At 36.9% G+C, this 13,003-nt stretch overlaps 1 protein-coding gene across 1 annotated transcript in view; it reads right to left on the bottom strand.

The window, feature by feature from the left end:
• The window catches only part of LOC140232672 (palmitoyltransferase ZDHHC3-like), a 66,356-nt gene that overhangs the window by 52,113 nt on the left and 1,240 nt on the right, over window positions 1-13,003 (bottom strand). The window contains exon 2 of the mRNA XM_072312778.1: window positions 6,033-6,226. Within this exon, the coding sequence (XP_072168879.1) occupies window positions 6,033-6,188 (156 nt within the window). The 5' untranslated portion in view covers window positions 6,189-6,226. The remainder of the gene's footprint in view (window positions 1-6,032; window positions 6,227-13,003) is intronic.

Genomic DNA, 13,003 nt, shown 5'->3' with positions numbered 1-13,003 from the left:
TTTTGTTCTGACTGTGAAACATTATTATTATCATGTACCAAAATAACATGCTGACAGTAAGTTATTCTCTCTGCATATAATCATAAGAAATTTAGACAAAAATAAAACACCCGTGCAGCACTTACAACACTGTGGACAGCAATTTTTCTACCGTCAAGTCTTGCAAATACACTGTATAACATATGTCCCTTAGTGCACTGACCATCCTGCCCAGAAGCTAATCCCAGCATGGTGAATTCATGAAAGTTGATCACTAGTAAACATGGATTCCATACAAAGATTGGTATCTACTGACAAATTCTCCTCATATTCCTGTTTACCAGTGCACTCTCAGCTATCATCTCTCTTCCAGCATCCTTGTGTCTGTCAGCTCTCTCACATCCACTGGGGTTTTTTTTGTGTTTTTTTTTTCGTTTTTTTTTTTTTTTTTTTTTTTTTTCTGTTTGTGGCAGCCAGTCATTTCAGGCAGAGCTCCATTACTGCCAGGAGGAAAGTCAACCTCAAAAATTGATCAAATACTTGAAACATTTTTCAGAAAATGAAGGAATGGATCAGATAACTTGAAACCCAAGCCTAGGCTGCCATCAATGGCTGAAATACATGGGTCTTTCTCTATCTTTCTTTCACCTGTCCTCAGCACTGAATCCCACTCGGACAAATCCCCTTGAGCATGTTCTTGTTTGGTTCTCATTTTGGTTTTTTTTCCCCTCAAACTGCCACTGCTCAGGCAGGAGACAGTAGCTCAGATGGCAGGTTGGATGACAAGGGTCCTGCATCATGACACAGTTGCCATGGTTACTGCCCACCGTGAATTACAGTGAAGGGAACTGGGCAAATGGTACACTTGTCTATGGGCTAACAAGGTCAGTCAGAACTCACTAATGGACGAAGTATGCCAGACCACATCTTCCTACACCCTAGACTTCATCTCTATGATGATATCTCACATCCCCTTTCTCCCTCTCCCTCTCCCTTTCCTTCTTCCTTTCTCACTCTCTCTCTCTCTCTCTCTCTCTATCTTTCTTTTGTTCTATCACTACCATACTCCCTGAGCTTTTATCTCTACCATATATACATAGATCATTCTGTGCTGTGGTATATTGCAGATCTTAGTTATATAATCTGTTTGTTGTTGGGTTTTTTTTTTTTCAATTGTGGAGGTATGCATTTTATTCCTAAGAGAAATGAATGCTTGTATACAGTCATCCAGAATTATTCCATGAAGCTGCCATACTCCAGTTCCTTTCAAAACTTCCCTCGAAAATTGATTTACTGGTATTTAAAAAAAAAAATCATTAAAAAAAAAATATATATACATATTATGACTCATGTTTATGGCTCTGAGGACTGAATAAAACTTGTAGGATAAGAGAATTCATTAATTCCTTTGATAAATCAGCTACATAATATGCATATTTGATACTTAAATCAGCTATATCCATACATATATATACATATAATATATATATATATATATGAATCTTATATGTGGCACTCTCATACAACCTGGGATACAGGACAAAGTCTGGAAAGTACACAACACAGAATTAGCAATTCTTTTGTTAGTTTTCAAACCATTATTGTAGCACCAACCGATCATAACTTTTCTCTAAAATGTTCTTTTCTCTCAAATGTCATCGGTACTTTTTACTGCATCAGTAAGACAGATCTTATTCTTCAACTTTTATTCTTCTTGGAAGGTAAACTTGAATCTTTGCCAGTGAATTTGCTGATAAACTGCTGGTAGTTATTCTTACAAGTACATGGTACACAAGTAACTGGCACTTCATGATGTGGGCATCATAGACAATTTATGTAACTCTCATGCATGTACAGTACGGCAGGGTCTTCTGGAAGAGCAGTGGCAGCACTGAAGAGTCTACCCTGGATAAGGAAGACTTTATTAGATCATCATTATTATTATCATTATGAAGCACGGAGCCAGCCTATGATAACTTACATTTACAAGGCATTTCAGTTTCAAGTAAACATAGACTCAGACATTCCTGAACAAAACTGACTACAAATTTGTACTTCACACTTCATATTTCACACCTGATTGTATGCCAGTTAAACCAATGGATTGTGTACACTGTACCCATTGGCATGATACATCAGCATGGGTGAGCTAGAAATTGGATTATGAATATTTAATCAAGAAGAAACTCTTTGCATACTCAATACTTGTACACGTTTGGATAAATCTTTCATACAGATATTCATCTCTTGCCTCAATTGAACGTGACGCCAGCGGCTATTGAGGATACCAGCTTCAACTGACCACTCTAGTGTCTAAATTTAAGGGAAGGAAGAAACAGCAATCCCATAAACACTGCACCAGTGGAGAGTGCCTATTTATCATCGTCTGACAGCAACCGACAAAATTAAAATGAAACGGCCTTCCAGATTGTCACGCGACACATTCAGATTTCTAACAACACACACATCACCCTTTGCTAGCACCAGCAGAATTTGACGGGAGTAACTTGGGAAGTGGAGCCAAATGTAATGCCTTTCCCTCTAGGAAACAGAGGACAAAAGACTTGAACTGGCATTCTTTAAAATTCTTGTCATTTTATCAGAAAGAGACTGATGTTGCTTACAGCAGACAGTGAGTTGAGAAATAATTGTATACCAACAGACAAACAGATAGACAGATAAGGGAGACAGAGACAATCAAGAAAACAAACTACAAACACACATAAAAACTTGAGACTTGAGTATACCAATAAATGATTCAAGAGTGCTTGATCACTTTCCTATTTATACTGATAGCTTAGAAAGGTCAAGAGTTTGTGAAGTATGAGGCTAAGGCTGCAAGTCACCTATTTCCAGAACACAGCTACTGTACAAACATGTACTTCTTTTTCTCATGATGAAACAATATTCCTCTTTGATTTATTATGTCATACATTCACTTGAAATACACGGGGTGTAAAAAGCACATGTATGTAAGCAGCCTTGAGAGCTTCTGCCTCAATACTCCAATCCGATGGAATGGAGAGGGCTAGCTGGCAGCACCATGTACCACTGAGGATCATCTTCATACTATTGGATCTCTCTTCATACTATTGGGTCTCTCTTCATACTATTGGGTAATTCCGTGAAGTTGGGGCACAAAGTGTGACATTTTAGCATAACTCAATACTAATCATGCTATACATAAGTATATATTATTTATAGGCTTTACATTTGTATTGAGACCATACATTTGCCTGGAAATTTTGTGTCATTCAGACTCAATTTTGATGAAGTTATTAAAACGATATGTAACGGTGTCCTGTAGCATGGTGATGTGTCATGTAGCATCGTGATAGTTAAAAATCTGGTCCTAAAAGACAAATTAATGCAATTAGCTTGACCAAAATTTGATATAAAATGCATAATTACTAGATTAGTCAGATAGCTAAATATCTTAACTCTCCTTTCCACAGTTTTACTTTTACAAGAAAATTACACAATGTGTCACTATGCTACGCGGTGTCCACCAAATGTCACAAAAAAGGACACCGCATAGCATCGTGATACATTTTGTAATTTTCTTTTAAAATTAAAACTTTGTACAGGAAATTTGAGATATTTAGCTATCTCATTCATATCTTGTAAATATGCATATTGCATCAAATTTTGGTCAAGCTAATTGCCATAATTTGTCTCTTAGGACCAAATTTTAAAATATCACGATGCTACATGGACACGTCACGATGCTACAGGACACTGTTACATACTGTTTAATAACCTCATCAAAATTGAGTTTGAATGGCACAAAATTTCCAGGAAAATGTGTGGCCTCAATGCAAATGTAAAGCCTACAAACAATAAATGTATAGCATAATTAATATTGAGTTATGGTGAAATGTATTTTTTAAATATCACGATGCTACATGGACACTGCCCCAACTTCATGGAATTTCCCTATTGTATCTTGGTTAAAAATTCAGAACAGTTTCTCTTGTTTTAATGCCCTACTGTATGACAGACTCTAAACATTTCAAAAAAGAATCTCCGTTTTTAAATACTAACAATTCATTTTTTTTTTTATGTTTGTATTGAACTATCACAGTATATTTTGTGTGGTTTAAGTTGCATGATAATTGTACTTACTGCAAGACATCTTTAAATCCAATACTCTCAAATTACAAGATTATGTTATGAACCAAAGGAAATTATATGACTTGATATGTGTCACTAGTGTTCGTTTAATGTTTATAGGCAATGCTGTTGACCTTCAGTTCATCTATCCACAAGTACAACTTGTATAAATAGCATTTTTTTCATTTCATGACAATGGTTAACAATACATGGTTTAAAATAACGACTCACAAGGAATACTTTATGTACACCAAGCAGCATACAGTCTGCATACAGACCTGACCGCTAGCAACCAAAATGTTTGCATTATCCATTGAATTCTTCACTCTTGCACTCACTCTTGGCAAGTCTCAATTTAAGATGGACTTTAAAATGACACTGTTATTGTACATATATGCTTTTTACCACCCTTACTGAATAATGGACATCAAACAGTCATTCACACTTTGTATCAAACTCCTTAAGTTACTAATTCAGGTATCCTTATGAATTTAAACCAACTTTTTCTTCGACATAATGGATTAACATGTAACTTTAATACACCACATACAATGAAGAGTGAGATGATGAAAGTCTAGCATGTCAAACATATCTGCAACTGGGAGGTACAATGTGTAAATGACATTAAACAAATAGCACACATGTATTTTCAAAAGATTACTGTACACAACAAATAGCATAATTTTTCACAAATTGAGACTTTCCAACGAATTCGCAAGTGGTTAAATTCACGACTGTGGTGTACAGTACTGAATGGAGAATTGTATGTGTGCACGTCACATTCGTAAGGATCAGAGTTCATATTTTTGTGTGTTTCTGAATTCACAAAAGGCACCCAACTTGCGAAATTCGTGAAAAGGAAAACCTCACAAAATATTTGCAGTATGCAGTAGTTGGTGATAAACATCTCATGGCAGTAAACTGTGTAAGATTCTATGCCAGGAAAATTAAAGAATAAGAAGTATCTCTGAAATCTGCTGGAACCTTTGTGTGTGTGTGTGTGTGTGTGTGTGTGTTAATAAAAGGACACACAAAACAAGCATGCATCGTATTTAACAGTCTGATCAAAAAATTACAAATGCTCACATCATGCTACTGATGGACCTTGGACAAACAGCAGAATGTTTGTCACCCACAGACAAATATCATATGATATAGAAACAACATGTAGTTGTTTCTTATCTCTTTAAAGCTGAATTCAGTTGATTAAACTGGCGCACATCACACTGGCAAAAGATCAAGAAGTTTAAGATCGTGATCTGTAAGATCTCGATCTTTTGCAGTGTGACCGCAAACTTCTGAGAAACTTCATGCGAAACTTCTTAAAAAACTTCCTAATCAAACTAGGGATATCATCCCAATCCCATCAAACTTCTCAATTTTTTGCCAATGCGAAGGCTTGAAACTGAAACTTCACAAAGTTTGTCACATGACCAGTCCACCACCTATTTGCAGGCTGTGCCTCTGAAGTGCCCATCATTGTGATGTACAGTGTACAGTGGACTCCCATTATAATGAAGTCCTCGGGACTGGCAGTTTTCTTTCGTTTTATATATAAATTTTGTAATAACTGAACAAATAAACAACATAGAGCTGATTATGTTGTGGCCTGAATTTTTACTTCATTGTAACTGGAATTTCGTGATAACCGTCTTTGTTGTTTAAATAATGGGAGTGTACTGTACAGGTGTGCATTGTTACATCAAAATTACCAGCTGTCAGACAGTGTACACTCTTTCTTCTTTCTTGCGCACACCCTCTAGCGGCCCAAACTTCTTGATCCAAAGATCGAGAAATGTGGCTGCCAGTGTGAATGGATGACAAAATATCGCAAAAAATTCACAATCTTTAACTTCTTAATCTTTTCCTAATGTGATCACACCTAGTGATAATGTTGCATGGAACACGATGACAGTGTTTTAAGGTAATGTTGTCTTTACCTTGATAAACCAGGACCTGTCGAGTCGTAGAGCCTTTGTCAAACCACAGCACCTACAACACTTGTTACTAGTCCTGGCTCTCACGATGGCAGCCCTCTCCACATCATCACTGATGGCACTGGAGCCCGGATGTAATGGCTCTAATCTCAGACTCATCCTGCTGGTGTGATCTCAGTCTCTTCAGTTGGACTGTTCTGAAGTGGTATGAACAAAAACAGGGGAATGTTTCTGTAACAGCAGACAATTCTCACAGTGATAAACATGATAGAAATTGTTTTGTATGAGACATCAAGTTAAACATTATCTTGGACTAGGTCAGTCAGATAAGAAACAAGGAAAAGTAAAATTTAGGCGGTGCGTAATATATGTCCCCGCCGGAAGTAGCATTTTGTAGCAAATGTACAATACAGGTCACAAATCAAGGTCAAAGGTCAAAGAAATCAAAGGTCAAAATTCTGTGTAGAAGTTTTGAAGCCCTCACCTAGTGCCATCACATAAAGCAAACAGAATCCAAATCGGGTTAGAAATGGCAAAGGAGTAGCATTTTGTAGCCATTGTACAATATAGGTAAAAATCAAGGTCAAAGGTCAAAGAAGTCAAAGGTCAAAATTCTGTGTAGAAGTTTTGAAGCCCTCACCTAGTGCCATCACATAAAGCAAACGGAATCGAAATCGGGTTAGAAATGGCGAAGGAGTAGCATTTTGTAGCAAAATGTACAATACAGGTCAAAAATCAAGGTCAAAGGTCAAAGAAGTCAAAGGTCAAAATTCTATGAAGAAATTTTGAAGCCCTTACGTATCGCCATCCCATAAAGCAAACAGAATCAAAATCGGGTTAGAAATGGTGAAGGAGTAGCATTTTGTAGCGAATGTACAATATAGGTCAAAAATCAAGGTCAAAGGTCAAAGAAGTCAAAGGTCAAAATTCTGTGTAGAAGTTTTGAAGCCCTCACCTAGTGCCATCACATAAAGCGAGCGGAATCGAAATCGGGTTAGAAATGGCGAAGGAGTAGCATTTTGTAGCAAAATGTACAATACAGGTCAAAAAATCAAGGTCAAAGGTCCAAGAAGTCAAAGGTCAAAATTCTGTGTAGAAGTTTTGAAGCCCTCACCTAGTGCCATCACATAAAGCGAGCGGAATCGAAATCGGGTTAGAAATGGCGAAGGAGTAGCATTTTGTAGCAAAATGTACAATACAGGTCAAAAAATCAAGGTCAAAGGTCAAAGAAGTCAAAGGTCAAAATTCTGTGTAGAAGTTTTGAAGCCCTCAACTAGTGCCATCACATAAAGCAAACGGAATCGAAATCGGGTTAGAAATGGCGAAGGAGTAGCATTTTGTAGCAAAATGTACAATATAGGTCAAAGGTCAAGGTCAAAGGTCACAACTGAAATTCTGTGTAGAAGTTTCAAAGCTCCCACATAGTACTATCATATAAAGCAAACAGAATCAAAATTGGCTCATAAATGACAGAGAAGTAGCAAATTGAAGATTTTGATCACACACGGACGCACACACGGACACACGGACACACGAACACACGGACACACGGACGGACACACGGACGGACACACGGACGGACACACACACGGACACACACACGTACAGAGCCCGTTTCATAGTCCCCTGCTCGAACTCGTTCGGCGGGGACAACAATATGATAAGAACACTGCAAAACTATTATTTCTTTACGTGGACAACATTTAAAGGTTGACTGCTGGCATATTTTTCATAGTGTAATTGGGATGATGTATAAAAAGGTTTGCCAACAACCAGTCTAACATTTATTCAAAATTTGTGTATTTTTCTGAAATATTCTTGGTGTGTGGTATTTCACTGCTTTTACTGAAAGTAACATTACACATTTTGAGATAAACACATGATAGAGTATTCCAACACATTCACTAGCATCTGAAATGTTTGTCTGGAGGAAGAGAGGTGATGGGTGAAATCATATTCAACAGAAACTAGTCTAATCCTTCACTCATGTTGATATGGCAAATAGTGTGAGAATTGAGGAGAAGAGTGAACTACGCAACCACAATCTCCTTTCACGGGTAAAATCTAGATTGTTTGCATAGACACTGCTCTCTCCTGGTACCCCACACTCAAGGTGTACATAACACCTGGATACAACTGCCCTCGTAGCAGGCTGCGCACCTGTACTGTACTTGCACACCCATGTACAAGCACATGCAATACTGCCATCCGCCCCCTCTCCCCCTCCCCCCCCCCCCCACCCACTGAGAGGGTGGACAGGATTGTCTGCATGCACTCGCATTTCCTGAACACACCGTGACCTGATTCCACAGCGATCTGGCAAACTTTTGTGGTAACAGAAATCCAATTATTCCTAGTTTACCCATCTCCTTATTTTCATCTGTAACCAGATATGATTGGGAAGGCAGGGACGTAATACAAGAAAAATATGAGCGGAAGTAGTGAGAGAGGAAGGGAAAGGAGAAGGGGAAAGCAGATCGCAAGCCTCGAGGATCCAAATTTATGAATCTTACTCTCAAGACTTGATTTTACACTGCAGGTGTTTGATTTAACCCTTCGCATTCTAAACCATGTGCCAATCATTGTTGCTGATTCAAACCAAAAAGTCAATATCATAAAGTATAATCAGTGTATTTCCTTTCCCAAGAAATCTCAATTATTTCTGGCCGGCTGTTATTTATCAATCCAGGCATATGTTTGGCTTGTTTCTAATCTATTTCCTCATTTCAGCAATTTCAAAGAATTTGTGGCCTAAAAAATGTTGACATTTTCAGATAAATATTTAGTGACCTACACTGTATAACCTTGACCTTCAATCTGTCATTTCTGGTTCTTAATCTCTTTCTCATATACTAATCTGTCTTACCAGATTTTATTTAACAAAGCATATTTAGCTGACATTGTAGTTTGAAAATTGCATTCTTACTTACAGTTTAGTAAAGTTTGGCCCTGCCCTATAACCTATGTACTGTATCACCTCTCCCCTGTTTAAGAAGTTAATTGGCAATTTACTTTTACTCTGTCCATCAATTTACATAACACAACACATTACCACTAGACACTTCAAGCTGAAGCAATGGCTGTAAATTACAATTTTTGGCAAAGGTACTATTAACTTTGACATGACCTTGGCCTGACGTTTACCACTCATTTTATGTTAATAATTATCTATCAATTTCTACATTCAATTTCTCCAACAAAATTGTGTAACCCTGATAACTTCTAGACGAAAGAAAATGGCTATAAAAGACCATTTGGGGCCAAAGTTTCTTCACATTTGACCACCTTTGACCATAACTTTTTTTGCCCCAACCTACAAAGCACATAGACGCCTCCTGAAGCACTGGACTGCATGAAAGCCCACGGAACAGTCACTGTGTATTTGTTTGTTTGTCTGTTTGTTTAATTATGTTTGTTTTTCCAGTCTTGACAACAACATCTGAGACAGATGGACATGACAGACAGAGAGACAACTCTAAAACACAATGGTCCTAAGGACCCTTTAGGGCAGATATTTAAAAAGAAAATAAACAAATCGGATATTCATAACTATGACATTAGTTTCTGTAGGATTTATCAAACCAGAAATCTACCAATACTTCATATCTCTTTACATAGAGAAATTGTGAATTCAATCCTTATTCAATATCCTGTGCAAGGATATAAGATTTTACTGCACAATGCTTTGTCAGATAAACTAGGTATTGCATGTACATTGTACATGAAATGTCACAAATGAACATCTTCAAACAGTAATTGGTGGCCTGACCAAAGAAGTAAATGATAAGATCATGTATCTCCATGAGAAGACTGTCAATGGCAATTTTACCTTCTGAGTTTATCTACACTAATTTATGCAGGACGTCACATCAGGTACAGTATAAAAGCAAGACATTTCCACACAAATTCATGATACTGTGATAGTCATACAAACAGGAAGACATTTTGAAAGATTCTTCTGGTCCACAAGCTTTCTTTTATTTTTTCAAAATGACAAAGAAATCAACAACATAACACTAACTGTGTAATAAAATAACACAAACAAACAATATTAAAGGGATAGTATTCAGTATTGGTGTACACAGATGAGGACTGGGCTTTTAACTTTTTGCAAGATATTTATAAAGAAACCATCTATGAAATACATGAAGTACAGAGCATACCATTCTAAGAGGATTTAAGGTTTATTTTACAATCGTATCTCTTACAAATCGGTTTTGGAATGGCCGAGACATAAAAAACAAAGTAAAAGAAAGCAATCGTAATAAAAGTTGGGTCTCACCTTTTATTAGGATTGCTCTATTTTGGGTACAATGTATCTCAGCCATTTCAAAACCAATTTTCATCAAATAAACGTTGAATCCCTCTTTGAATTACCATGTTCTTTCATATTCATAAGAGGTTTCTCATTCTTTCACAAAAAAACAGTTAGAAACCTGAAATTAGATGTCAACCAAAACTACAAGATCCCTTTAATGTGTATATTGATCATTTATCATACATGTAACATTGTACTGATGAAAAGCCCTAGCTCAATGTTCTAACCAGCTAGCTGTGAGCAAAATAGACTGCACTGCAGTGAATACGAATAGCTCGCGCTTCCACTCGTCTACTGTGTGTTGAAGAGAGGTAAATTACACATGCACACTACCGACCAAAAAATCACAATGTTTCGTGAAGCTCAAAACTTTGCACGCTTTTGCCCAAGTGTTAACGGTGGAACCAAAATATCACGATTTTAAAAATCGCGCTGTTAGTACGTGTAAATGCGGCTTATCTTCTACATACATGTATGTCTGTCTCTCCATCCCATTTTTTTAAAAACAAACTGACCTTTGCAGTAAAAATTTGTAAAGATGTACACAGGAATCCATCCCAAATGTATGTTTAAATATCTATATCTGTGCAGTGAAAGCAGCAATATCAGTATAACACATGGTTGCAGACTGTGGAAAACTTGACAATTTGTTCAAAAGTTGTGAATTGTAAACACTTCTACGCTGTAAATGAATCCACATGCTACATTTTGTAAATGGCTGGATAAGAAAGCTACAGCTACTCATGATGTCATAAAAGTAGTTCAAATTATACTAGAAATGCCGCAAAGGCGACTGGTATGCCTCTGCCTTAATGCATGGTTCTCCTAATAGGTCTATAGTACAATGTCTTGACAATGTTTGATGAGTTTCACATAATTGGCAAAATATTAAAATGACAGGTTTGTCACAAATGTGTTGAACGTTCACTTTCCTTGAACTAGGTTTAATTGGATGGATGGCTATACTGCCTAAGAGCGCAGGTATTAGGGGATATGAGGATTTTCACTTCACTTTTGACTCTTATTTATAAGTCTACATATTGATTAAACTTTCACGGTACGGAGAAAAAGTTTAATTTCACTATCAAATAGTAAATTTTTTTCATTTTAACTTGACCTTTGACCCTATGACCATAAAATTCCCAAGAGAATCACTGTCAGCCTGTAGAACATGGATGCAGAACTGTATTGTTTTTTCATGATGATACCTTGAGTCACCTTCGAGATTATTTAGACCAAGAAATGAAATTTAGCCCTTTCACTTGACCTTTGACCTTTGACCTTTGGGCAAGAAACTTCCAAGAGAATCTCTATTGGGTTATACATGTATATCAAGTTTCAAGAAAAATCGGGCAGGTATTGTATTTGAATATGAGGGGAATCTTTTAAGTGAAATTATGAGAAGTTTGACCGTTGACCCATGACCTTTGTCCCATGACCCCTACATTCCCTAGATAATCACCGCTAGTCAGTACATACATGTACCAAGTTCCATGAAGATAGCTTGAACCATTGCCAAGATATGGAGAAAAAAGTGAAATTTTGACATTTTCATTTGACCTCTGACCTTTGACCTCATGACTCGAAACTCTCTCTGGAGAATCTTCATTTGGTATTACATGTATACACCAAGTTTCAAGAAAAAACCTCCAGGCATTGCATAGATATGGGGAAATAGTGAAATTTTGAGCATTTGACCTTGACCTTTTGACCTTTGACCTTGAGTATGTGCCCCAAAAAGTTGATAGGCACAACTTCATTCACTCACACATATACATACCAAGTCTTATTAGGATACCTTAAACAGTTTTTAGTTACGCTGTCCACAAAATTCATTACGGACGGACGGAAGGACGGACAACCCGAAAACGTAATGCCTCCAGCAACACTTCGTGGTGGAGGCATAATAAAAAATATAAAGAAAACGCCACATATTTCTAATTCTTCAACATACAATGTATGAGCACCTGACTTACCTCCAAAAAAAAGGCTGGGAAAATATTGCCCTTGGCTTACATCAGTAACAGCGATGGTGTACACTCATTCAACAATTTCATAAAACAAACAAAATCCGAGTATAGATTTTATGAGAAGGTATCAGTCTATAGAGCAAACACTTTATTCATTTGATTACTTAGAGTCAAAAAAAGGAGCAAGTAAATAGAGAAAGGATTTCAAGCCTATTGTATATATCCTTTAGGGCAAGTCCAAACCATTTGATCTCACATGACTGAAAATACAAATTGGTTCAAACAAGAGAACTCAGTGTCAATACAAAGCCAAGATGTTAAAATACATGAATTTTAATAAGAAGAAAGTTATGACAATTGGGGAACAAATACATCACAAGTTTGTCTCGCGAAGAAAATCGTAGTTACTACGATTTTCTTCGTGAGACAAGTGATTAATTTGTTCCCGATCGTCATAGTATTCACTGCGATGGTCATCACCTTCACAAGAAGAAAGTTGCTTGTGCATGACCAGTGATAAATAAATACATTTGCATAAATTAAACATTGGGGTAACAAATGGAGCATGAAAGATGTTTGCATAATATTAAGATATTTCAAAGGTTTTCCACTTTTCTATCCCAAAAATAGTAGGACCCCAAAGACTGAATGGCAAGTTATCATGACTATGATTTCCAGTTTCTCAA

Source organism: Diadema setosum, chromosome 9 (genome assembly GCF_964275005.1).
Source record: "Diadema setosum chromosome 9, eeDiaSeto1, whole genome shotgun sequence".
NCBI classification, from domain to species: Eukaryota; Metazoa; Echinodermata; class Echinoidea; order Diadematoida; family Diadematidae; genus Diadema; species Diadema setosum.
The sequence above is the reverse complement of the archived record's forward strand: the minus strand, read 5'-3'. Positions and strand labels throughout refer to the sequence as shown.